General features: G+C 58.2%; 1 protein-coding gene across 12 annotated transcripts in view; it reads left to right on the forward strand.

Moving 5' to 3' along the window:
* The window catches only part of SEPTIN9 (septin 9), a 105,184-nt gene that overhangs the window by 53,266 nt on the left and 25,131 nt on the right, over positions 1-26,787 (forward strand). The window contains exons 1-2 of one of the 12 annotated variants that reach the window (XM_075169849.1): positions 13,612-13,634; positions 19,451-19,598. The exons of 3 other annotated variants lie outside the window; for them this stretch is intronic. In XM_075169849.1, coding sequence (XP_075025950.1) covers positions 19,454-19,598 — 145 coding nt within the window. In that variant the 5' untranslated portion in view covers positions 13,612-13,634; positions 19,451-19,453. Of the gene's footprint in view, positions 1-11,995; positions 12,254-13,605; positions 13,635-13,890; positions 14,940-19,450; positions 19,599-22,692; positions 22,809-24,155; positions 24,218-25,472; positions 25,583-26,787 lie in introns of those variants that run through there. 8 more of the 12 variants (XM_075169848.1, XM_075169854.1, XM_075169851.1 and 5 more) reach the window with 8 other exon arrangements.

Consider the following 26,787-nt stretch of genomic DNA (forward strand, 5'->3'; position numbering starts at 1 on the left):
AAGAGCCTGGTCAGGATCCTGCCGTTGTTGTTCGCTTGCTCATCGTCCTCAGTGAATCCCTCTACCCAGTCCAGTTTCTCCTTTTGTAACAAGGAACTGGTAAACGTGGCAAGATGCCTTGGGTTTGGTCCTTGCACTGAGTCCTTTCTTCTTCGAGGTTCAGCTGGTGATAAGGAAATCGCTGGTCCTGGTCTCCAGGATGGGAGAAGCTGCTCTGCCCAGCTTAGTGGAGTGGCTCTACAAAGAGAGAGGTCCTCAGCTGTCCAGGAGGAGAGGGAGGGTATCAAATGGTTTCTGTATCAAAACCTTCTCCAGTCTACTCTGCTCTTCAGCCTGCTTTCTCCTAAATTTGAAAAACCTGTAGTTTGGAGGGGAAAAAAGGATTTGGAAGGCAAACTTTGGATGTGTGGGGAGCAGATGTGGGGAGGGATGCTGCCTCCTGATTTATGAGCGATGGAGACTGCTGACACTGAGGGAGGTGGAGCAGGCACTGGCGGGGTGTTTGGATGCTCTTTGCCTCATGTCCTCCTCCCCTGCTTCCATCTTGTGCAGATAGGAAGGAGAATGGAGATTACCTTGGAGTTGTCCAGATTTGTCCTGGGAAAAAGGAGTAGATCTGAGCAGCTTTTCTGATAAAACATAATTGTTTAGACAAACTCTGGCTGAACTCGCTTCCTCCTGCAGCCCAACGCGCAGATAAAGGGGATGGAAGTGGGAGGCCGAGTTCACAGGCTGCTGAGGCCCTCCCTGGGGTCACGCCGCCCCCGAGATCCCCTGTCCACCCATTTCGGTGGCCTTGGAGAAGACGAGAGGATGCAGTTGAGTGCCGAGGATGATGCCCAGGCTTTAGGTCGTTCAGCACTCTGAAATGCAGAGGAGACCTTGACAACACAGCACATCAGTGCTGGGAGCAGGGAGACACGGGTGGTCCTGGGGGGCAGCATTAGATCCATCATGGTTCATCTGCAGAGGATGGACCTCGGTTGCGTGTTGCTCTGTGGGATGTGAATTTGCTCCAGCCGTGCTCTCTCCAAACCTGGCGGTCCTGGGCGTAGGGTGGCTGGGCAGAGCCGAGCCCTAGAGAGATTCCTGTTTGGACTGGAAATGATGAGACAAGAGAACTGGGGTGAGATGTGGCTGCAGGAGAGGTGTTGTCATGCCCTGTGTGGCTCCTATTGAGGTCTCCACGAGTCCCGTTGTGGAGTCAGAGGAAATCTGAGATCCTGCTGTAATGCCGATGTTCCTCCCACCATCCCTCGGGGGAAAAGTCCTCCTTGCCCTACTTCGTGTAGTAAATAAAAGTTTATTTACAGCCCAGGAACGCACGCCCTGAGGTTGGGAGGTGAAGGGTTCCTGTGCGTCCCTGAAGGAGCTCTGGGGTTTCCTCTCTGCTTCGTGGCTTCGGTTCCTGGGCAGAGCAGTCTTGCAAAGGAGCAGCTCTGTGGGTGGGAGCTCGGTGAAGCAGAGGCCTTTGCGCGGGCCCTGGGGCTTGGCTTTGTTTCCCTGTAGCAAGGCCACGTGTCCGTGAATGTCACCTGGAGAAGAAGAGCTGGGAGGAGATAACCAGTGCTCCCGTGTGACACGTGGGCTGGAGCAGCCGGGGACAGCAGCAGGCGCTGGGCTGCCATCCGCCTGCCTCCCCCCTTGGCCACCGTCATCCAGCACCTCCCCAGAGCCTGCGTTTGCGTTGGACCCTGGGGGCTTTGTTTTCTTTTCTTGTGCTGGGGCTGAAGCTAGTCCTGGGTCACCGGCAGCAGCGTACCCCGCTCCTCCCGCCCCAGGGCTCCCCATCACCGCCTGGCACCGCCCTGCCCTGCCCTCCCCGGCGACGCGGGGCACATCTCTGAAGCTCAGACAGTGCAGGAAAACCAGCTCCTTATTTAAATCCCCGTTTGGTTAGAGAGGAAAGCGGTAAGGAGCACGGGTGAAGAAGGAGAGGAGCAGAGGAGGAAGAAGCGAGAGGAGAGCCTGGCCCCGCTGCCCTCCTGGCCCCATGGCTCCCAGCCCGGTTCGTGCTGCATCTCCTCCGAAGCCGTTGCGGTAGCAGAGGGGATCCCCGGGCTTGGGCTGTCGGCTGTGTCTGTCCGTGGCTTCAGAGCAAGCAGAAGGGAGAGCGTTACCTCCCTCTCTTCCTGGCTGCTCCTGCTCGGCACAGGCTCCATCCAGAAGTCTTCAGTCTCGGTCCTGCTCTGTCCAAAATCCCCTGGGCAGCGCGGCCAGGGTCCTCCTCCCTGGAAAAGGGGCTCTCCGGGACGCTGCACAGGGCTGGACCTTCCTCTCTGCACGCCCGACCTCGGGCAGGGGCAGAAAGGACGGGGCCGAGCGGTGACTGCTCCTTGCCGAGAGGGTGACGTGGGGCTGGGGCTGCGGGGTGTCCGGCTCTGCCCTGGCACGGCCCGAAATTGCTCTGCGGAGCTTCAGGGAATGAGCATTTGGCTTCTCCCCCGCTCGGAGGAGCGGGAAGGGTCTCTTTGGGGTTATTTCAGCCCTTTTGTGGGACAGACGGTCTATGGGGCGGTTGTTTGAAAAGCGAGCAAACCAAAGCCGTCATTTGGGCTCCACTGAAAGAGCAAAGCTGGGAAAGCCTCAAATCGCGGGCTGCAGAGACAAGGGGGGACATGGCTGTGGCTTTCTGCTGGGGAACAGTGCTGCGTCCCTTGGGAGGGACACAGAGAGCATTGTTTTGAGTTTCTGCTTTTCCTTCTCATTTTTAGACATGCAAAATTAATTTTTCTCTTTTATTGCCTGCGGCAATATTTATTTTACTGCTCTGCAGCAGCGGGGACTGGATAGGTTTCGCAAACTGAATTTTCCCTCAGCTAGCCCCTCCTCTGATTTCGCACTTCCAGCTGCCAGGCTTGGTTTTAAAACAGCTTGCACCGAGGCTGAAAATATTTGAAGGGCAGAGCAATGCCTTGCAGGAAATGGCTCAAGCTTCCTGCTCCCAAGATGGTGTGAGTGTTAAAACAGAACTGGAGAAATATTAGACATCCTACATCCGGCACGGCGGAGGAGAGCGACCCTGGGGTGATGTGATGGAGAGCCCGTACCCCCCGCTGCCTGCGCCCCGCAGCTTCCGGCAGGACGAGGGGCCGGTGCCCCCCGGACCCCCACGCCCCCGACTAGGGGAAAAATGGGCAAATTGTTTCCTGCTCCACTGGGCTTTGCTGTATTTGGGTTTTGTGGGAAATGTGTGGGGAGAGCTGGTCAAAGGTGGGGGGCAAAGTGTCAGCAGAGTGAATTTTCAGCAGAAAATGAGAGTTGGGAAAGCACTGGGTTCGATGAAATGTTTGTCACCAGTTTAGCTGCCACCTTCCAGCCCGAAGTGAAAGGCAAAAGTCTAAAATAGATCATCAGGATCTGATCGGTCCCGTTTGTTTGGGGCTGGAGCGGGAATCCGCAGCTGTCAGCGGAAACCATGTTGAATTATTGGGTTAATCAGAGGCAATTTAATTCTTCCAGCCCGGATAATTTCCCTCTTCGTGCTGGCTGAGCACCATCTACCTGGCCAGGCAGGGAATAGCAGCTGGCTGGCCGTGCAGGACAGAGATGCACAAGGGGGGAAGAGAAATGAGAGTATTTGTGTGCAGGCAGCGTGGGGAAGGGCAGGCAGTGAGGAGGGGAGGGCAGCGGTCCTGCGGGGCAGGGGGTCCTCGCTGGAGCTCTCTGATGGGTGTCGCATCTTCAGATGTAATTCAGCTCGCTGGGGATTACGGCCCTGTTATGGAAAGGTTCTCCAAACCCCAGTTTGTTGGCTGGAGCATGGAGATTTAGGTAATTTTATTCAAAATGTTATCAGTTGGCTAAAAAATACCTACGCCGTGGGCTGGGAGCCCACAGTTGCAGCAGAGGAATGAGGTGGGGGCTGCAGGGCGCGGGCAGAGCAAGCGGGGTATGGTTCGGAGCTTTTCTCTGCAGCACCTGGGGCTGGTCTGAGCTCACTCGCACTGACTTACAGTCACTGAGAATCATGAAATTGCTCATAATGGAAGAAAAATTAGACCTCTTACGCCCGTGCCGGGACCTGAGTCACTTTGGGAGGCGTTGTTCCAGCTCCAGGAGCAGAACCAGAGCATGTGGGTGCCCTCTCGGGCGGGTTTACCATGAATGGAGCATTATGCTGTGCTCCGAACACCCTCCTCCCTGGCTTTCCTCCTTGACCCCTTCTTTTCCTGCACCGTTGCCCGGGGGGCGGTGGGAGCCCTGGCCGCTCCGCAGGAGGCTCACAGGGGTAAGTGCCACCCGCAGCAAGCGGCTCCGTGCCTGGGGAGGTCAGATTGCTGATGCTCACCTTTCACCACGGCACAAAACGCCGCTGAACCCCGAGCAGCGCAGCCCTTGGGACTAGGGATTTGGCTAGGCACACCCTGTTTGTTTTCCCAGGTTTTTCCATGGGGCGCTTTTTCCCGGGAAAGCTTTGGCCGGCAAACTTGGGGGAGGGGAAGATGAGGCTGATTTAAATCCCCAAAGTAGTTACAGCTGGCTGAAAGCTGTGTACGCAGCCCTGTAACACATCAGTGGTGCCCACTGCTCTTGCACAACATGCTGGGGCTGGTTAAAGCTCGGGGGGTGCGAGCCAGCCCTGGTCCCAGCACGGCTTCGTGCAGGCAGGGCTACGGGGGGCAGGAGCGGAGGGGTGGGCTGGGTGGGCTGCACTGGGGCTGCGGGACCGGAGGGGCAGATGCTGTATCTGTTTTGGGACAGAAATACAGTTATTTGCCTCGGAGCCATCCCCATCTGCCTACGTGGCTGCAACGCTCTGCAGGGACCAGGAGGGTGGTCACGCACAACGGGGGGGGATGAAAAGGCTTTGCTGTCCCACACGGTGCTGGGTTGAAGCCTGCTGCTGCCCTGCTCGCCCCATCCCGGAGCAAAACCTTGCGGATGGAGTTGGTGAAGCATTTATCCACGCAGCATCCCCGGGTCCATGGGGCTCCGATTGCCCGTGGGAAGGGCAGATGGGGGAAATTCATCGAAAAAGGAAACATCCTTCCACAGAAGTGTCCTGGAGCCTTTCAGGCGATTCAGCGTCACCAGGTTCTGCTGAGCAGCTGTGGCGAAAGTGTGGGTCTGCAGGAAGGAGCGAATGCCGCTGTGTAAATCGCTGCACGGGTGATTTATTTTTCTTCTTGTTGGCTGACCCCCGGGGTCCTCCTCCCAGCCCTTCCCTCCCCGCGTCCCCGTGCGGGACGTGTCCTCCTTCCCACGGCTCTCGCAGAGGGATGCGGGGCCCGGGGGCTGCAGCAGTGGGAGAGGCACGGAACCGTTTGGGAAGAGGTTTGGAAACGGCTCGTTGAAAGGCTCCGCACTGGGCAGAGGGCAGCGCTCGTCTCGCCGGACCACAGGTCCGTAGGGAGGCCAAAGTTGATCGCTCAGCTTGTCTTAAATCTGAAATGAATGGGCAATTTGGGACCCAAGGAGTGAGTTCTAGCAAGTCTCCGTGAGACCCTGGGATCCTGCCTTGCCCAGACATCGTGTGCGCTGCCCCGCAGGGGAGAGGGGTGGGGTGGGGTGGGGTGGGGAGGGCAGGGACGTCCATCCCACATCGGGTAGAGTGGGGCTGCGCTGGACCTGCCCACGGCCCCCGAGGGCTAAACCCAGCACCCAGCCTTTGCCCTCGAAAGGGCAAAGACCAAGAGAGCTTGGCCTGGCCAAGCTGTCAGAAGTCGGTACTCCTCGGTCCTCAAACACAAAACCTGTGAGATGAAAAGGGAAGAAACACATATTTTCATGCCTCGACTGTGCATTCCTGTTTCTCATGCCTTAGGCTTTACCTATTTCCTGGTCCTGGCCACCCAGGGGGCTGTTAAAGTGGTTATTTTAAGGATGCTTTCCAGAAGCTCCGGGGTCTGTGTGCTGGGGCTCTAGGAAGAGTCTGGAGGGACGTGGCTGCTGGTCCCTGATCACCAGCGCACAGGGCGAAGGAGGGGTGCTGAGCTGTGGGGTTTTTGACTCTTCTGGCAGACACAGCGATACCTGGTGTGTAACCTCTCTCCTCCTCACAGGGACCCCTTGCTGGAGCCGAGGTGCTTCATGCATCGTTTGGGTGGAGGTCTTGCCAGCAAATGAATTACCAGGGCCATAAAAGACTTCAGGAGCATTGCGGTGGCTTCTTCTCCCAGCCCTTCTCTCCAGCAGGGTTGTTTCCTAAAATTCCCTCCACTTGCATGATGGAGCTGATTTCTAATGGGAGTTGGAGAAGTTTGAGTTGCTCAGTGTCCTGGTAGGACATGGCTTTCCTTCCGTAGAAGGCTTTCCCTTGGGGAGGTTGGAGGCACAGCTGGTTTCCCTATTGCTCTTCATCTAAAAAATCAGTTTGCACCCCAGCCCAGTTTGAATGATCCCAAACTCTGGATCTGGGATCTGTTCTTGGAGCCCACGGTGATGCTTTTCCTTCAGGACCAAAAACGTGACTGATGGTCGGTGCCCCAAGAGTGTTCCCAGTGCTGCGGGGATGTGGGGGGACAGTGGGGGGACCTGGGCCCCCAGGGCCATGCTGAAGGCAGCAGCGCTCTCTGCTCTCAGCTATGAGAGAGTGTCAGAAGCGAGAGCTGTATCCTGCAGAACCAAAAACCTCAAACCTAATGGGGCCCGTGACCTTTAAGAGGCTGCGAGCGTCGCAGAGCGAAGCCACTGCCTTTATCTGCAGATCGCAGCCGCGCTGCTGCCTGGGGAGGAGGGCGGCTCTGAGCGGCGCTTGGGTCGCTTCTGGTTTCATGGGGTGATGGGCTCTGCTCGGCGGCCGCTTTGTGCTGGCCGTGTTGGGGTGATGGGGCTCTGCTCGGCGGCCGCTTTGTGCTGGCCGTGTTGGGGTGATGGGGCTCTGCTCGGCGGCCGCTTTGTGCTGGCCGTGTTGGGGTGATGGGGCTCTGCTCGGCGGCTGCTTTGTGCTGGCCGTGTTGGGACGAGGGTTTGGGAAGCTGGCACAGTGTGCCCGGTGTATCAGAGCCAGGGACGCGTGTTGCTGTAGGTCAGCGGGTGCTGCCTCCCCTCCCCAGGCACTCGTGGGGGGACCCTGTGGGGCTTGCAGTCTGGAGCATCCCCTAGCCACCTTCTCCAGTCCTCCTTTTGTGTAGGTGTGAGAAAGAATATGTTATAGGAAATATTCTATTGTGACTTCGAATGTTACCTATAATATCATATTAATACATGTGAGATGCTAAGCTTTAAAACCCACATTTATATTAATATCAATTCTATTTTTATGATGTCTCAGAAACCAAAATTACATTCCTTAGGAGTAATTTGACAATAATTATGCTAACTGCTAAGTACGCATTCTGCTGCGAGGTGTACTCCCTACTGCAGCAGCAGTACCTGCCTAACTGTAAGATACCGGTCTTTGGTGTGGAAGAGTGAGTTAACACTTTAGCTGACATATCAAAATAACATAAATGTTACCTATCTTATTTACAGTCGCTCGTAGGAAATGGAGACAAGGCTGGGGGGACCCTTGGTGTCCTGTGGGTTTGTGTCCAGGGGAGTTGCTCTGAATACGTCCCATGAAAGGAGCTTCTTCCACCGGACCAGAACGTATGATCTGCTGTTACGACGTTAGGTCTGTGGGTGCTGTAAAGCTGGGGATTAGGTGTAACAGAGCCAAACAGGTACAGATGAACCCCAAAATCAAAATGTGAGCCAGGCACGCGTGGCAGGTCTGACAAAATGTTTCTTTTATTCACACCTAAAGCCAAACTCTCTTTCTCAGAGGCAGCTGTCTCCCCAGCAGCTCCTGGGTGGTTCCTGATGATCCGTTGAGAGCTTATTCAGTAGCGGCTACTAATGTGGGTGCCCCACCTCTCCCAGCAAAATCAACCATCCGCCTTCCTGGCCTCCGTCATGCGTACGCAGGCACCGTGCTCGGTGCTGAGCGCTCGTCTCGGTCTATGTATACGTCGTGCTGCGTAGGGTGGGGTGGTGATGGTGCGACCCGGGTGCAGGTGCTGGGCGCTGCGTTCCCCACTCAGCTCCACACTCCTGGTGTGATCGTGGTGCAGGTCTGCCCCTATATGTCTCTCAAATATTGGTGCTTATATATATATACTGAAATCTCTCAGGGGGAGTTACAGCCACCAAAATTGTAGTTAGGTGCCTAAATACCTTTTAGGATGTATGTCTTGGCTCTCCGGTGTCTCTGAACACAGCACTGCCCCATCACCCTGATGCTGGAAGAGCATCAAAACCCAAGACCTGTCATGGGCAGTGGGATGATGGGAGTAGCTGGGGCGAGGGAGGAAGGCACTGGATGCTATGCTGGGGGCCTGGGAGCTCCGGTGGAGTTAAGTGTCCTTATTAATCTTTAGAGAGCCTCAGGGCCTGTCCCAGTGTTGGGGTGGTGCTGGATGAAGGTGCCCAGCATGCACGTTTTGGACCTGGGGTAGAAGCTTGCATTGCACGTCCAACACCGTCGGTGGCTGCACCCAAAACCCAGCTGTCCTCCAGCAGAGCTTGGCTTGCCACGGCTTGCCCAAGTCCTCCTGCTGCCGGCAGCACGCGGGGGCCGGGCCAGGCACGTCCCCTCGCCGCGTGCGTGTGGGCAGGGGCAGAACCACCAGAGCCTTTTCCAGGAAAGGACCGTACCTCTCCCCAACAGCTCACGCACAGACCGTGGGCCATCACGCGCTTGCTCCCCCGGCCTGCTGCCTTTTAACGCCTCTAGGTGTAAAAGGAGGGACTTGGAAATATTAGTGTGGCGTCTTTCATGTCGTGATGGAGCCCATCGCAGGCAGACCTCGTGCTACAGCTTAGCACGGACGACTTGTAGCTAATTTGCTGTAGGCACCTTCTGTAGTCAGAAGGAAGAGAGGTGTTTCTCCAGACAGCAGGTTAAGACATCTCTGATCCAGCCCTGCCCTACCTTTCCTCTCTCTCTCTCCAGCAGTTAGGCAGCTTGCATCCACCCTGCCCCTCTTCCAAACTCCTCCTTGGGCTGCAGGATGTCCTGTGAGATTACCGAGCGCCTGAATGAGGGGCTTTCTGAGCTTGGCGGAGGCTGAACAGACCCCAGAGGGCTCCCGTGCTGGGGGAAGAGCCCTCTGCCAAGTCGTAGGAGGAATTCCCACGTTCCCATTCCTTCCCGCTGGCTGCCAAACGCTCGTCCTGTCCGCGAAAGCTGATGTATTTGGTTGGATTTAACCTTTGCTCAAAGAAGTGAATAACAGAGGTCTTCTACTTTTGGTTTCTGGGTATAAATTCACGATTCAGCGATGGTTTTGTATGCAAAACACAATTCTGTGGTGGGAAAAGCTGGAGGAGAGACAGAGAGAGACTTCACTTGGGTGAAGTCCTTTATAGCAGGGACTTTCCAGGAGCCTGCAGGGAGATTCCCCTTCCTTCCTGCTCTGACGAACCCCCCAAACCAGGCTTTAGGTGTCAGCCAGACCTTAGCGTTTCAGTAGAAACAAAAAGGCAGCCCCGCGGGACATGGGATTTCTCACGCCCGCGGTCGCTGCAGGTCCTGCCCGGACGCACGGACATGCTCCCGCGCTTTCCCAGCCGGCAGCAAGTGTGTCCGACTCCAGCAGCCGGGAGTGATGGAATTTCAGGGAGGGGAAATGCTCTTTTTCGTTGCTTCTTTTCATGCATATGGCAGAAGGCACAGCTAGCCCTATTTTTTTCTGCCCTGGGTCCTCTTTTTATTCTTTAGTTTGTCTCCTGTGGTATGAATCCTGCTGCCGGCGGGGCAAGTGATTGCCACCAGTCACATAATCAGCAGCACCCAGCGCTGTCACAGTGGTGTGTGAACCACAGCCTGGCCTCCTCTACGTGGTTAAGTATTAAGTACAGGGATGCCCTGGTTTGGGGAACCTGAGAATGACCCAAACTTCAGCTCCAAGCTCGCAGACCCGGACAAAGAAGAAAAGAGAAAACCAGCAGGTCCTGGGACTGCCTGAATTCATTTTCTGAGGACATCAGCCATGGCCCACGTGTGGGATCAGCAGGCAGGGTGCAGAGAAGAGAGGTCACTGAAATCCCGTGGTGAGGTTTCTGGGCCTCTCGTAGCTCTGCCATGCTGAAGATGTCCCAGCAAATTCCCTCCCGATTTGGACCTCAGTATTTGCCCGTTCAGCCCCTCGGTGCTCGCAGAGCCACGGTCGCTGGGTGCGAAGGTGCAGAGAGACTTTGCCGCAAATGCTGCTCCGTGGCCGCTCGGCACAGCGAGGTGCTCCCCCTCCTCGAGCAAGCGTTGAGTTGTGTCACGCTGGAGATGGACGAGCCACCGGTCTCAGCTCCGCTCGCTGTGAGCAGATGCACCCCATCACCTTGCACCCAGCAAAGGGCCAGGAGAAGTCGCCCTGATGGAGGTCAGCTGCACCGCAGGGCAGTGCGTGGCCTCCAAAAAGTTGGAATGACCCCGTCTCCAACGCAATAGGATTTGGTTCTAATTAAACGGACGCCCACGTAGGTGACCCCAGGGCGCTCCTCGCAGCGGGCAGCCCGCAGGGGTGGGGAGAAGCTGCTGCTGGAGTGAGGTGCTGGGCTGGGGGGGGTTGCTTTGGAGTGGGCTTGCGGTGGGACCCTGGGGAAGCAGCACGGAGAGGTCGAACCTTATGAGTGTTTGCTGTTCCTGGACCAGGAATTCCCTCCTGGAGCTGAAGCTCTGGGAGCAGCAAAGGCAGGGGCGAAACTGAAGTCTTTTTTGATGTGAACACGTGGAAATCAGAGGTTTGTGACCCACTGAAGAACAAGAACTGGAGTAATTGCCCCCAAAAATGACAAGCTGTTGATTATAAGAAGTGCAGCCCATGGCATTGCAACCAGCCCAGGGGTTATGACCGGTGCCATAACCCCACGGGCTTTTATTTTTTTGCGTATCTGTGTAAATCTCTGCTCTCCCATTAGTGCCTGCCCTCAGCACTCCCTGAAAATTGCCCAAAAATTCCATCTTGGTGCAATTTAGGATACGCTCCAGCCTGCCCCGCGAACATCTGGTATCTGTGTATCGGGTGATATTAATCACAGCATGAACGCGGCCAAGTGTTAAACGGCAGAGCCCTTCCACCTCCCCCCTGCAAATGAAGGTTGTTTCAATGTTCCAGCAATAAAATTAACCTAGCAGCCCGGGCAGGCGGTGATCTGGCAGGAACAACTGCTGTGTGGGATGAAGGGATGAAGAACGCTCTTAAATGGGCCAAGAAACCATGTGGTCCTATGACTTTTTGAAATCCCTGCGGTGTTTGAAGCTATTTTCTAGTCCTCCTCGTCTTCTGAATCCACGGCCGTTCCTGCTGCGTCTGCAACTGCTCCCTTTCCCCTGGTATTTTGTGCCGAGGCTGTTGTTGTTTTGGGTGTAAATGCTGCTCCCTGTTTCCCGGAAGGTAAACACCCCTCCCTCGCCCTGCTTTGCTGTAGAAATATCAAAGTGCTTCGCAAAGGGGGAGAGATGTTGTTTCTGTTTTGCAGATGGAGGAATGGAGTTGCAGAGGCTGCTGAGAAATGCCTGTGAATCTGCTCGCTCGGAGGGTGCTTGTGTTTTTGCTCCAGGACACTTAGTGGCTTCCTTTAATGTTGGGCAACGAGCAGACGGGACTGGCACAGGGAATATTTTTATTCCTCTTTTCCCCGGGTGACCGCATGCCAGACAGCGGGCAAACCCCCATCAGCACCGTACTATTCACATTGCCCCCAAAGGAAAGCCTGGCTCGGATTTGCCCCAAGTTCCCCAGTTTGTGGCTGAGTTTAAAAAAAAAAAACAAAACAAAAAAACAACCGAAAAAAGACAGAAAAAAATCAAAACTATGTCTTGAATGCAGTCGGCGCCTTAACCACCGAGGCTGCCGCGCTTTCAAGGGAGCAGCCCCAGCACTGCTGCATGGGAGGGACGGGGCGGCAGGGTAACTCTTGTGCGGTGCCTTTGATGTTGGAGGCTTTTACCCGCGTTACCCGGGGAGAAACTGGAGTGCTTTTCATGTCTGCTGGTGAGGGAGGCAGAGAGCCAGGAGGGATTTGCTTTGCGAGACCTTTACGAAGGGAATTGAGCAAAACTTTTCAGAAGTTGGGGGGAGACTCGCTGGGGCGGCAGCTGAAACAGGCGCTGAAGCATCCTTGGCTCTTGCAGACGGCGGGCAGCGTGCGTTGTCCTCCTCGTAATCCTTGGCTGAGTAAGTCTCCCTGCCTGAGCTCTCCCCAGCCTCGGGGAATAAAAATCCGTGGCAAGGGCTGTGCTGGGGTCTCCACAGCCGTGCCAGAGGGGAGTTGTGGAGCAGGCAAGCTGGAGCCCTGGCCATGCGATGAGTGCAAGGGAGGTTGAAGGGTAAGGAGGGGAAAAATAGAGCAGTGGCTTAGCAAGGGGAAAATACCAGGGGCATGATGCAGGCATCGGCGCAGGGGAACGCTTTGTCAGGGCCTGTGCTAAGGGAGGAGGCAGAGCCGGCTGTGCCGCCCGCTCGGGTTCGCCGTGGGATGGGGATGTGCTGGGCCGTGTCGCTGGGCTGTGTCTCAGCGCCGGGGCTGGAGCAGGCAGGGAGGGGGAGAGGGGAGTCACAGCGGCCGGTGCTGGGTCCTGGGGGTGAAACAGGGCGGCAGCAACCCCGACGTGATCCAGGCTGGGACCCCGCTGCAGGCAGGCTGCCCTCGCCCAGCTCCTGCAGCCCTGCAGTGAAAAGGGACCCTGGCTGCTGGCGATACCAGGCAAGGGTGAGAACGCAGCCCTGTGGAAGGGTCCGTACTGAATTTGGGAGCCCTGCCCCAGCCAGAGGGGCCAAGGTGGCCGTCTGCATCTGCGCAGGCAGTGGGAAGGGGCTGCTGCAGCCTCGCCTGCCTGTGTGGCTGTATGGGTTTTGGTGGCTGCATTGGAGATGCTCTTGCATTCCTTCCCCTGGGAAACACAGTTCTGTAGCATCATGGGGAGCATCTGGTGACCTCAGGGAGGGCTGACAACCCGTGGTTGTCTCTCTCCTCGGTTTCTGCTCTGGAAAGATTGTGAACTGATGGGGAAGGAACCTCCTGGTGTCTGATGGCCCCTTGTCCTGATGAACCCTGGGGAAAACCCATCTCCTGAGCGTCCTTGTGAGCGCTGGTGGGTGGTGCAGGGCACCAGGCCAAGGCGGCAGCGGGGGAATCCTCCTCTCCCCGGCCCTTTTCTGTAGCTCTTGGTGCTTCTTGTGGGAAGTGCTCCCCAAAAGCAGCCCCCCGCTCTCCCCTCCTTTCACCCATCCTGCCCCAGCGCACACGCAGCACCCCCCAAACCGGAGCTGCACCCTGTGCCCAGGGTACGTGTCCCCGCCTGCGCAGGGGGATGCACGGTGGGGTGCGCTGGAGGCACCCAGAGCCCTGGGGACACCCCTCACCCCGGGGACACCCCCCCCCCGCGAAAAAAAAGCAGGGGGATGAGGGTGCACAGTTGAGTCTGATCCCTTCCAGGGGGTGAGATGTTTGGGCTCTTGCCCCCGGGACCCCCGGGCCCGCAGCGGTGGGGGTGGTGGGGGGGTGCCGGCTGCTCGCTGTCCCCAGCAGCTCCGCGGGTGCCTACGCGTGGGACAGCCCACGAGGAGCGGGCGTCGCCTCCCCCCGCCCCGAGAGCCTCTCCCCCAGCTTTTCTCTTTAATTGGCTCTTTTGAACCAGCCCCGTCCAACCCCCTCCCTCCCCCCGCCGCCTCCGGCCCCGGCCCCGCGCGGGAGCTGCGGCCGCCCGGGTGAGTGCGCGGGGACGGGGCTGGGGGTCCCCGGGGGCTGGGGGCTCCGGGGTTGGGGTGCTGGGGGTCCCCGGGGGCTGGGGGCTCCGGGGCTGGGGTGCTGGGGGTCCCCGGGGGCTGGGGGCTCCGGGGCTGGGGTCCTGGGCGCTGAAGGTCCCCGGGGCTGGCGGTCCCCGGGGGGGGGGGGGCGCAGGGGCCGGCCCCGCAGGGAGCGGGGCTGCGGTGCCGTCCCAGCCCCGCGGCGGGAGGAGGAGAAGCAGCGGCCGGGGCCGGGGCTCCGGAGGAGGCGGGCGCTCCGCGGGGCCGGGGACGGCAGCCGGGTCACGCCACGCTTCGGTCTCGCGTGGGTGTGCTGCGTGCGGACACGGCGGTCCCCGTCTGCAGGTTTGTTCCGTGCTGTGTCGCAGCATTGTAGCTATGCAAACCGTCCCAGCTGGGAAGCTTGCTTCCCCCCCCTCCCTTTTTTTCTTTTTTTTTTTTTTTTTTAATTTTAATGGCATCTCCTCATTCTTCTCTCACCAGTCGTGATGGCTGTTTGCACAGTGATCGTGGAACATGTATGTTTAAGTGACAGGGTGGGAACCCTCTGGCTTGCTAAGTGCACGGTTTTTCTCGCCTGCGGCGGTCTGGCAGAGGCAGGGTGCTGGGCATGGGCGGCCCAGGCCGTGTGCGGTGTGTGCCTGCAGGAATCGCTCGTCTTCCCTTGTACCCCCATGACCCGCTGTCGGCACCTTTACACCCCTCGCAGGCAGCCGGGGGGGTTCCGCTCCTGCCTGTGCTGCGACCCGCTGGTCCTGCCCGCAGGCAGCCGCTGCGCGGCAAAGGCTTCGTGCCAGAGGATTTCAGACCAGGCTTTACATCTCCATCCCTGGTGTGACCGCACTTCATTCAGGGAAGAAGAATCCAGGGTGGATTTGGGCTGACATATTCGGGGCTGAGACTACCTCCGGCTCTGTGAGGGCAGATCAGGGCCGGGGGAGCAACTGGGCTCCAATGGGGCCAGTATTGCTGCCCTGTGCCACGGCTTTCAGCGTACACTGAGCTGTTTATATAGGGTTTCTCAGAGATTTCATAGTTTAGGGCCAGAGGGCACTGACAGAGCGATGTATCTGCCCTTCCATAAATCGCAGGCTACTCTGTCTCGCCCCCAAACCCCTCTTCGGAGCCACGGACGTCCAGCCCTCCATGAGCTGAGCAGCCACGTGCCCCGCACGGCGTGCTGGGCTCGCGCCTACTGCTTTCAAAGGTGAGCTTGCACAAATGCATGGATCGGAGGAGCGCAGGAACATCCTACTGTAGCGTCAGGCAAGTTTTGGGTTAAATATCCCTTGTGTTAAGCAAGTTGCTTAATTCTATTGAATACCCGCTGCTGCGGATGGTGGGTGCAGCAGATGGAGCAGACCGGTGGTGCAGCTCTGGGGTGGGAAGAGATTTTATGCCGCTGTTGGAGATGCGCAGCTGAGGGTCCTGGGTTCCCTGGTGCTAGCGACCGTTGGTTGGTTTGACCGAATCCCCTGCGAGATAGGTGGGCCTGGGCCGGCTGATGGGAGATTTGCATGTGCAGGCACCGCTCGATTGAGCTTTGGTTTTGAGACGAGTGGCGGCTCAGGCACCACCCTGTAAAAAAAAAAGCAAGAATTGTGATTACACGTGAACCTCTAAGCACCGTTGCCCCATCCAGGTGTGATTCCAGATTGTAGGGTACAGCCATCCAGAGTGTGTGCCTTGCTTATAGCCCTGCTGTAAGGGCACCCGAGTGCAGATAAGGACATGTCAGGATAGAAAAAATATGTTTGGAGGACTGCAGTAACCCTGGGAGCTGTGACCCCATCCATGCTTTTTTGTAGTTTTGTAGTCCATGATTTTCCACGTTGAAAGCAAAGTACCTGTGTGGCTGTGGGGCTCGTGGGTAGCTCGATGGTGGTGCATTGAATGCGTGTGACCTCACAGCCATTAAGCACGTATATTCTCACTAGTATATGCTAGCATAGCTTGAGGTATGCAGATGCGGCGGGGTCTAATGGCTTGGTGGCTAATAACCCAGCAATGGCAGTTCCTGGACGCCTCTCCATGGGGAATCCAGACTTCCCCTCTCTGAGCACGGTGGAATTTTTATAGCCTGTGGTTTTAAATGCTGTGATTTCCGTATGGCCATGACGCCGCATCCAGCCCTGTCGAAGCTACGCTGGAGCTGGGCAAAACAGGCGCTGGAGATGTTGATCCTTGCGGAACGTGTCTGAGCTTTGCTCCAGTACGCAGGGAAGGCTGGGCTGGGAAAGGGAAGGACAGCTCTCCTGGGGTTACGCCTGCTGGGTGCTGTGGCTTTATGTCTGAATGCAACTACGCTTTATTTCATTTATCTCTAGAATTTGGTAGGCGCTTTGTGGAAAAGTGTACGGTAAAGCTAGCTCGTTCGTTAAAAAATAATAACAAAAACTGGACTGAAAGAGTTAGTCTTGCAAATACAGGAGTGCCTGTCCAAAAATCCCGTGGGGAGTGGGCACGTGGCATTTCAAGGTCCCAGGAGGGCGTGGGGCCGGGGAGTGGGAAGGAGCCGTGGCAGAGGGGCCAGGCTGGCAAACCCCACTTGCTGCAGGGGCGTAGCTGTCGGGGCCGCGCTGTAACGTGGGAGGGATGCAGCACCGTGGGACGGGTGCCTGGGTGCCGGCTGGGAGATGAAGGTAAAGATGGTCCATCTGCATCTGTAGTGGGTGTGAGCACCGTCTGCTTCCCAGCAGCATCCCTGGCTTTGTCACCTGGGGTCCCCATCCTTGTGGGGAAGAGGCAGAGCTCTGCTGTTAACACCCCGAAGCTCTCCGGCTCGTGCTGGCTCACCCTCATCATCCTGAGACATAGTCCCCGAAATGCCGGGGATGTCGGGATGCTCATGGGTCCCTCCCCGTGCGCCCTCATTGCCATCGGTGATTGCTACGGCAGGGTGCAGCCCCGGTGGGAATTTGGCAGTGGTGCTTTCTCCAGTCCCTGGTAAATCCCATGAGAACCGATGCCGAGGTCTGACTGTTCTGGGGGTCTTTGGGGCCATCAGACGTGGCCAGGCTAAGACGTCCGCATCCCCCCGTGTCCTGCTGCAGGGATGCTGCCTGGGTCCAGCCGCCTCCACCCAGCTCTCCCTTCTCACAAACTTGTGGAAAAGTGATTTTTCTTCCCATTTTCTGGCCCCTTCCCAAACTGGGTTAGCACTTGCTGTGGATGCAAAGCTTTCTGGAGGGGCCTGGTCAAGCGGGGCTGTAAAAGCCACATTTTCTTTGGGAATCAGATTAAGGCCCCTTCTTCTGCGCTGGGCGGATGCGGGTGACATGAAGTCTCTCTTTGTCCCGCAGGGTATTTCTGGCCCAGCTGCAGCGGGTTAACCCTTCCTCATCCCACACAATCCTGGTGATGAATGGCCCTTTGCTAAGCAACGGGGACCTTTTCCCCGGGCGGCCGTGGGTGGGAGCGGGGGCACCGCCGGCTGCGTCCTCCCCCTGCGCAGCCGGGGGCTGAAGTGGCAAAGCCTCGATGCCTGCACAGGGGACCGCGTTGGCATGCGTGTGGGACAGGGACCTGCCCTGACGCTGCTTTCTGCTGCTTTTCCTTGGCATTTTTTATCTCTCTTTATTCCCTCAGATAAACTGGTGGAAGGGGAGATGCGCCCCAGTCCTGCGCTGGGACCCAGAGCCTTCTCCGTGCTGGGGCAGCCCCAGGCTGCCTGGATGGCACAGAGGGACATGGGTGGGACAGGGAAGGGACAAAAGTCACAGCCAGCGCAGAGACCGGGCCAGCTGGCGAGAGCGGGAGAGCTGCTTGTGTGCTCCTCGGAGAGCGATTGCCGTGTGGGGCTCCCTGGGGCGCCAGAGCCCAGCGGGCGCTGGCACTGGGCTGGGGGCAGGAGCATCGTTTTGTCAGGAGAGCTGGAGGACTTAATTACCGGCCAGCAGCAGGCGATTGCAGGCAGAAAGCGCCCGTACAGCTCCAGGGAAGCCCTTGGCCCAGGGTCCGAGGAGGCGGCTTGGTTTGGTACGTGGTGCTTGGCTCTAATCTGGCAGAGCAGAAATGAAGGTGATCTCATGGCCGTGCCCTGGGGGCTGGTGGCTGTCGCCATCTCATGCCGCACGCCTGGGCTTGGGTCCAATTCACCTTTTTTCCTCCGCTGTGCCGCATTGCTGCATCACCTTGGATTCATCCACATTGCTCTCAGCCTCGGCTCGGCTTATTTATTTATGCAAAAGCCAAATGGCAGCAGGGACCGTCCCTTTCTGGTGGCCCGGCAGAGCTGGCAGGGGCGCCCAGCCCAGCTCCCTGCAGCGCGGATCCTGTGCTGTTATCTGTTATCGGGGCAGCTCTTGATAAGAGCAGAGCAGGGATTTCCCCGCGGGGGGTCCTGCACCACGTCAAAGTGGCACCAGGAGATGCTCACCAGCCCTCCTGGCAGCGGTGGGCTTGCAGACCACCGGTCTGGATTCTCCCCGTGTCCCTCTGCTCCGCTGAGTGTTGGGGCGCGATCGCCCCAAGGCTGATGGAGGGGTGCTGCCATCTCCCAGATCTGACCCCAGGAGCAGATGGGGACCGAGTGGGACTCGCTGACGGCGCCGGGAGCTGCGGGGAGGCAACGCGTTTCCCTCCCCCCGTCCTTCTCCTCCCCCCACCCTCCTGACCTTTCCCCATCAAAATACAAAGCACTATTATTCGTAGAGAAGCACCTCCATCAGAGGAGACAGCTGGCGCTGCAAGCAGCTTGCTGGGGATGGGTTGCTATTAATTAAGCTGCAGGAGACAGCCCGGCAGCTTGGCAGCTTGAATGGAGTTTTCCTTCTTTTCAAGGTTAGGGTGCCCTAAATCCTTTCTTCTTTACCTCCAAAGGGAATTTATAGGTTTAAAAGGAGAAGCACACAAAGGACAGAGAAAGGCCCTTTATGTGCAGCTTGCACAGACGCGTATCCATCGCACTGCTGGCGATGAGCGTGTTTGTGCAGGAGGTCTGCGGGGACCCTTAGGACACCCCAGCACCCACTTCGCAGCTTGGTTTGTACCAGCTGGATGCTGTGACCTCCAGGGATGTCACTGCCTGGGCAGCGCTGGAGCATCCCCTTGCCACTGCCTGGGCATCTCCCCATCTAGAGAGGAGATGCCACGTAGGGACAAAACAGAGTTTAAACTACTTGAGCAAATTTGCTTGGGCTGTGGGGTGACCCAGGCGGCCGAATTTTTCACTCCATACCATTCCGCCCTTGCAAAGGTGATTTATTTTCACCAAACTCATCCTCAGCCCCTGCTGCTGAGTCCGCTTTGACCATGGTGAGAGAAACAGAGGCAGCGGCGGGGGAGCGCAGGGCAGGAGGTGGGGGTTTGGTGGAGCGGGGCTCGGGGATGCTGGCGGGGTGATGTACAGAGGATTTTGCTTTGCCCTTTTGAGGGTAATCTGTCCTCTGTGGTAGTCTGGCCAGGGGTGTCTGGGGAGTAGGTCATGCCCTTGAGGAGGAGGGATGAGGATTGCTCCTAAAGAAAAGGCAGCAGCCCAAGGAGCGAAGTGTGTTTCCGAGCTGTGCCATCTGCAGAGCTCTCCCGGTGACTCTCGAGCCGCAGTGTTTCAGTGCCAAGGCAGACCGGTCCCCGCTGAGCAAAACCTGTGCTCGGAGCTGCGGCGTGGGGGGAGTGCCTGGAAGATGCTGCGTGCGCTTTGCGTCTGTCCGAACTGGAACATCAGTGGCCAAAGCCCTGCAAGGCGGGGGGATGTTGGGAGGAATGGGGTCTTATTCTTGCTTTTTCCAAATATTTGATCCCGGAGTGGCTTCCTAGCAAAACCCATTCCCTTCTAGGAAATGATAGATCACTCAAGCACAGCGAGGAGCCTCCTGCCTTCCCCGCTGAAGGGAGCAGACGCCGCAGATCCCCTGCCGAAGAAATGTGCTGGAGGAAGGGACGCTGCTGCGGGGGCACTGCTGGGATGCGACACCGGGAAGCGAGGCACGGCCTCCCTGGGGAGCGGGATGTGATGCCGGGAAGCGAGGCACGGTCTCCCCGGGGAGCGGGTGACTCACGCCAAGGACACGGTGCCAGCTGCGTGCGCTGGCCGGCGGCAGCATGTGAAATAATTCCTTCCTTCCTTCCCTCCTGGAGAATGGGAGGAGGCTGGAGGTGTCTGGCTGGAGGAGCTCCCGGTTTTTGGTGCAGTGGGAGCGGGAATGGTCCTGGCGCCGCGTGTAACAAGGGTTCAACAAAGCGGCCGCGGTTCAATGATGCTGGCAGGCTCTGCTGCCGGCTCGGGGCCAAGGCATGGAGGGGGTTGATGGCTGTCCCTCCCTGTGCTGGCTCAGGACGTCCCTGCTCTGCGTGATGGAGCCTGCAGGGCCCCGGGATGCTCCCGGCAGCGCCTGCACCCCGTGGTACCTGCTGCTCCGCTGCTGTCTCTGTCTAGGGAGATTTAAGCCACCAAATAACTCCTTTTATGAAGGAACCGGTGTGATACCTGCAGACATGTCTCTCTGACATGGGCTGCTCAGGGAAGCTGCTCAATGCCAAAAGCCAGGTAGCTTGAAAGGAAAAAGCCAGTATCATCTATAGACTTGAGAGTCCGGTACAACCAGAAGGGAGGAAATATCGTTGTTCTGTAGGTCTTACCATTACAGACCTTCTGCAGAGTTACCCTGCGCGTTCGGAAGGGACCACGGTGGCTACCTGCCAGAGCCCTGGCGGGTGGTAGCGCCTGCAGACCTGCAGCCAGGCTCTTAGAAAACTGTTGGCGTTGGATTTAGATGTTCCCGGTAACGGGGGATCCTTTCTGCTCCTGCTGCAAGTGACGGTGTCTCTTTCAGTGTTAAAAAACTAAATTTTGATCTTCTGGTCTGCAAGGCCACGTCCTTTTCTTGGTCATGCTGCCTTCCCCTGAGCTTGCTGGTGCTTTACCAAGGTCTCTGGATGTGCTTTTCCTTCTGCTATTGATCTGAGATTATAAATATAGCTGGCAGGATTTCCAGCTATCCGTCGAAGTCATTGGGGACTTGCAGGTGGTCAGCATTGCTGCACTATTTAAACAAGAAAAATTATTTACTAAGCCCTTACGCTGCACTTTTAACTGGGGATTGGTGCGATGCAGTACAAATTAGAAACGTCCCTTCAGCATTCCTGCGAGAAAAGACGTCCTGCTCGTGCTCCCCTTCAAGGGATTTGATGTTTTCTTAGAGTTGGGCAGCTTGGGGTGAAACGTTTTTGCTGGCAGCCCTGCAGGTCTCCCTCGCAGGCTGGCGAGTCCTGGTTAAGCTGTCTTCCTCTGCAGATCTCCGTTATTCCTCCAAGCTGGGGTTGGGGTTGGGGTACGGGCTGGCCAAGGGCAGAGCATTGCCCGGCGTAGGGGAGAGCCGCGGCGCTGCTGGGGTGGAGCCGGGTGCCAGCCCCGCTGCCGGGCAGTTTTCTGGTAAGGACGGTGGTTGGGATTTTCCCCAAAACTCAGGTACTATGGAAACCACGGCTGGTGATCTGCTCCTCCCGCTGCCTCCCAACCTTTCCCGAGCATCAGTGCCGGACCACAGGGACCACCTTCTCCCCTGAGCCCTACCAGCCCTGCAGGGGCCCGTCCCCACTGCCCTGGGCAGTGGTGACATGGGGACCTGCTTTCGCCTGCAAAGATGCCGGATAAAGTAGTACAGATAGGACTGCATAAGGCAGGCAGGAACCTCATTATTTTGGATTAGTTTTAAGCCCAAGAACTGGATCTGTAGTTAGTTCAAATCCCTTGGTACTATTTACAACAGCAAGAGGGCCTCGCTAGAATTGCTGCTAACTCTTGATTATTATTTTTTTTAAAAGAAGAACAATGACTTTGTGATTTTAAAACTCTGAATGGGGGATTTGGATCCAGTTCTTGGCTCTGTTGTAAGTTTTCAGCCTGACCCTGGGCGGGTCACTTAATCCGTCTCCTGTTCATCTGCACCGTAGAGGTAAGGCTGCTTCCTTCCTCGGCCGGTCGGTCCTGCCTGATTGCAGAGCGAGCCCTTGCAGCCAGAAACGTGCAGTGGGAGAGCAAGTACAGGAACAGAGAGATGCTCCTGTAACAGCAAATCCTGGAGGTGGCTGTTTGTCACTCTGCAAGTGCCTCCTCTGTGCAAACAGCCCCAAAGCCACCCGAGAGCCTTCATGAGGACACGCACGGTTAGCAACGCCCAACGCACTTATTTGCTTTGAGGCCAAGGATGCCACTTTACTGTCCTTCTGAGCTGCTCGCTCCCCCACCTCGGGTTGGTTTGGGGAAGGATGAGAGATGAGTTGAAACAAAATATTTCCTACAAATTAATCTGAAAAACAACTTGCACGCAGTGTGAGCTCCCATCCTGCCTCAAATGTCTTTGCAGTGCTTCGGTGACCAAGGCGGGGAACTTTTCTATGGGTTTTTTTTTTCCCCCCTCACAGGCAAGACTAAAAGACGTCCACAGTTTCAACGTGGAAAAATAACAGGAGAGTGAGATGTTGGTTCATGTGGCCGAGCACCCTGTGCTCGCCCCTCTGCTGCCAGTCTTAGTTTGGGCAAGTGAACCCCGTGCTGGATGCTTAACACCTGCACAACGTTACAGATGTGGTTAATTTAACAGCAGGGACATGAAGAGTGGATCGCAGCTGCAAAGCCCACGTGCACCTGAGATCCCCCCTTATTCTCCGTGCAAGCACAGCACCTGAGCGAGCACGGCGGAGCTTTGCAGAGCCAGGCTGAGCTGTTTTCCAGCTCTGCTCCTGCCTTTTTCCAGCTAACGCAAGGCTGGAGTGACTTGCAAACAGACCCAGCTGCTACTCGGGCAAGCCCAGTTTGGCTTCTAGCGTTGGATTTTCCTGGAGATTAGGGAGATTAAAACACTAATGCCCATTGATAGGGGTTAAAGCTTTATTAAGTCATAAAAAGTGGTGTAATCCAGCAGAAAGCTACACACAGCTGCAGCGTAAGCAGATTGAGGCTGGGTTTCCTGCCTGGGTGCTGGGGTGGAGGTTTCTCAGAAATTGGTATTTGTGGTACTTGCTGAAGTGGGGGGACGCGAGTCTCACCCCCCTGAGCACCCATCGTTTCCAGGGCAGCCCACGCCAGCCTTGCCGGGCATCGCGGGGAGCGGAGGCTGCCAGCCCGGCGTGTGGCGGCTGCGCTGGGTGGAGGAAGAGCTGTGGCTGGCGGTGGTCCGGAAGGGGAGAAGGAAGGTGACAGCCACGCGAGAGCCGTGGGCGGCGGGGCAGGGAGGGCTGTGGTGCCGCTGGCACGGGCGGCAGGGTTTGCCGACAGGGGCTGGTGATGCTGCTAACAGGTCAAAAAGCATGGACAAGTAGTAGCCCCTGGCTTGTGGGCTCTGCAGGGGCTGTGCATGGGAAATGGAGTCCTTTGGGTATTGAGGACTGCAAATGTGCAAATCCGTCTTAACCCTTTCGTCACCTTTCTCTGCGAATGCAGATCTGAGAACGGCAGGGAGCTGGGGGGAAAAATATCCCGAGATCATCGGATAGGTCACAGGAACGTGTCAGAACCAGGGGTCCAGAAGAGGCAGGTTGGCTTTGCGTCGTGGCTGTGGCGGGAGGGAGAGCTCCTTCTGCTCCTGGCCCTGCAGCCTGGGCGATGCAGGCGTTGCTGGGCTCTCGACGCCTGCTGCCCAGGGCTTCCCGCCAGCACCGAGGGGCTTCGACCCACACCAGAACTGGCTGGGACCTCGCGCTGGCGGTGGGAGCAGGACTGGGTGGCACAGCCCACCTGCCTGGCCCCGTGCACATCGCCGCTTCCCTCCTGCGGCTGGGGCCCTTCTTTCCGCTGGGGAGAGAGAGGTGGTGGTGAAGCTTCTGGTAATCAAGATATAAGGCAGGAAGGGCTTGCGGAGACAGAGAGTATCTTTATTCAGCTTAAATGACTTGATTTTCAAAAGCAGCCAGGCCGGTGGGTGTAGGCTGCTGTCTCGTCCCCGGCGGATGCGAGATGTGGCCCAGGGGTCTTCAAACAGCTGCAGAGCAAAGTGAGCCCACGGTCAGCGGCGTTAACACCCACTGGAGACTGGTTTCGGTCTCTGCCGGGGTAACGTCAGGATGCTTGAAAGCAAAAGGCAAGTTTCAGCCCAGAGCACTGAGTGCCAAAAGGGCTGTGCTGGGGGGCCGTGTCGCTGTCCCTTCGTCCCTGGAGCTGTGGGATGGACCGCGGGTCCGCCCGGGACGGGACTGCGCTGGGGCTGCTGAGTTTGTCCCAGCCTCGCTCTTTCCCCCGTGGAAGTCCCTAGCACCGACCCCCCCCGCACCTCCTGCGTGGGCCCGGGGGTGACCGCGGGTGGAGGGACGGGGTGGGACGTGCTGCCGCTGCACATCGCCCCCAAACCCTTTCCCCTCTTAACCTCTACGAGCCCCCCCGGCCCGGGACAGGCTCGCAGCGGCTGGGGGAGAAACAAACTTCCCGGGAAGAGGCTCCATCCCCCCGGGCCGGGCTGGAGGGGGAGGAGGGCGGTGGGGGAGGAGGAGGGAGGGTGATGGGGGAGGAGGAGGAGGAGGAGGAGGAGGAAGGGCGATGGGGGAGGAGGCGGAGGGCAGCGCGGGAGGAGGCGGGGAGCCGCCGGCTGCCGGAGCCGCCGCCGCCGCGGGTGAGTCGCCGGTGCCCGGGGGCGGGGGCTCCGCGGAGGCGGGGGGCAGCGGGGGGGGGGGCTGGTGGGGAGGGGAGTGCTTTTTTGGGGGTGAATTATTCTGGGGGAGGGCCTGAGAGCGCACGGGGGTGCCCCGCCGGTTCCCAGGGAGGGCCCCGGGCGCGGGCACCCGAGCGCAGTGGGGGGTGCCGAGCAGGGGTACCCGCCTGCGGCCGGGGGGGCTCGTCCCGCGGCCCCCGCCCGGCCCCTCTCGCCCCTGCGCCCCACAAGAGGGGCCGTTGTTCGGCGGCCGCCTGGCCGCGATGCCGGCATTGTCCGGGGATGAATAGCGGCTGTGTCCGGGGGGGCACCTCCGGCGGGGTCCCGGCCGCCCCGCCCGCGCTGCTGCTGCCCCCCGTGAACGGGCTCCCGGGGCGTCTGGGACGCAGTTACCCGTCGTCAAAAAAAAAAAAAAAAAAAAAAAAAGAAACAAAAAACCCCTACCCCTCAAAAAACAAAACAAAACACAAAAAAAAAAGGAAAAAAAAAGAAAAAAAACAACCAACCAAAAAAAAATTAAAAAAAAAAAAAAGCTAAGCTAAAAACCCCAGGATGTAAATGCCTCCTTGAGCACTGGTTACTCCCGTACCTCGGGGTGCTGGCAGCCCCAGCGCCGCTGGCTTGGGTTTTTTTCCTTTGCCGTAGCTGCAGAAGCCAGTAGCTCGGCAGGCGTGGGAGGTCAGCCTGGGTTCGAGCACGGCGGGTCTGGGCACATGCAGCCCTGCCAGGTGCCTGCGCCTGCAGCCTTCCTCCTGCAACGCTTTTTGGGCAAGCTGAGTCTGCGGAGCGCTGCTTGCCTCTTTGTTTTCAAAGCATCGAGCCCCGCAGAGAAGCGGTGACAGGGGTGCGAGGTGCTTTCTCTTGCCCAGGGGCTGGGAAGGGCCTCCACGTCCCTCCTGTGCAGGACACCATCGCCCAGGGGGGACAGGGGGTTGGGAGGGGGTCCTTGGACCCCCCTGGGCGGGGGCACCCCGAGCCTGTCTGCGGGGAGCAAGGGCTGCGCTGGCCGCTGGCGTTTCGCTGCGTGGGGCCGGTTGATGGAGTAGCTTTTGCTGGCATTGGTGTGCAGGAGAGCTCCCCTGCGACGGGGTTGTCCCCAGCGAGGCAGGGCTGGTCTCGGGGCCAGCTCTCGCTCCACCTCCGGGGGAAGCTGCTTGCGGAAGGAGGCCGTTGGGGCTGCGTGGCCAGAGACCTCCGTGTGCCCGAGGCTCGGGGCTCGGTTTGCAAGACTGGAGCAGGCAAGACTTGGGATTTACAGTCATCTCCTTCCTTTTAAACTTCTCTGGGCAAACAGGAGTACAGCGTAACAACTCCTTGCAGGTCTCTGTAAGTGGTTTAGAGCTGCTGCCTCACGTGGTTGGAGAAATGAGGATGTACGACTGCCGGCTGCGCTGCAAGGGCTGGCACGTGTCTGAGCCGGGGAAGGGCGGTGGTCGGCCTCACGCCGTACCCGGGGTGCGCCGAGGCGGTACGGGGGCTTGCGCCGGAGCTCACAGGCAGCAGTTTGCAAGCGCTCGAGGTTGCGTCCAGGCAGAGCTGGCACCGTGGTTTGACCTCTGGGACAAGCTGACTGCATCCCAGCCCAGGAACGCCCGTGACCAGAGCCTGCGGCAGCCGGAGGGTTAAGGCAGGAAGGGAAGCAGTGTCTGGGAGCCCTGGAGCATCCATCTCTTGTAAATGAAAGAGCGAGGGGTGAGGGGTGAGCTGCGGAGGGGTGAGATGCAGAGGACCGTTTCCGGAGCGGGGAGGGGGGAAGCGCGCAGTGAGCGAGGACGGAAGCGCATGCGGTGAGCAGGGACGGCTCAACCTGCGCAGCTGCGTGCGGTGCATGCCTGTGGCTCGTGCCCGTGGCTTGGGGCTGTGGCCCTGCCTGGTCACTTACCGAAGCGCTCGCTCCAGAGCAGGAATCACTGCCTCCTTTTTTGATCTCTGAAAATGGATTTATCCCCCCCGCGTGAGTAACAGGCTTCAAGCCTGGAGCATCTTGCATGCTCAGGAGGCACCTGGCCACCTCTCTGACAGCTCCTGGGTGGATTTGGTCTAACAAAGTGTAGTTAAGCATCCTCTGCTATTTCTAGGTCGTGTCTGTTGGCACCTGGGTGGAAATGCAAGCCGAGAAGGAAACGTAACCGGTTGGTAGGTGGGCCTGGGCTGGCGGCCAGCCTGAAACCATAGCCTGGTGCCCAGGGACGCGAGGGACGGGCTCCAGCTCAGGCCTGGCTGTGCCAGCCGGGCACAGGTGATTGCAATCGAATAATAGAAATGTCCCTTAGTTACAGTTTGGTGCTGCAGGGTCTGTGGCAGTGGCTCTGCGTGCCAGGCTGAGCCCTCCTCCGGGGTGCTGGCTGCCCCCCCAGTTTCGGAGCGAGCCGTGCCTTGCGTTCCCTGGCACCCACGCATCCCTGTGGGACCAGCACGGACCTGCTGCCTTCAGCACCGGGGGATCCCGCGGTGGCTCTGACTGGGCAGCTGAAGAAAGCAGCGGTGCCTGGGCCACACTGGGTTTGCATCCAGCCCCGGCTTTGCTGCCT

The sequence above is a fragment of the Calonectris borealis genome, chromosome 20 (genome assembly GCF_964195595.1).
Source record: "Calonectris borealis chromosome 20, bCalBor7.hap1.2, whole genome shotgun sequence".
In the NCBI taxonomy this organism is placed as follows: Eukaryota; Metazoa; Chordata; class Aves; order Procellariiformes; family Procellariidae; genus Calonectris; species Calonectris borealis.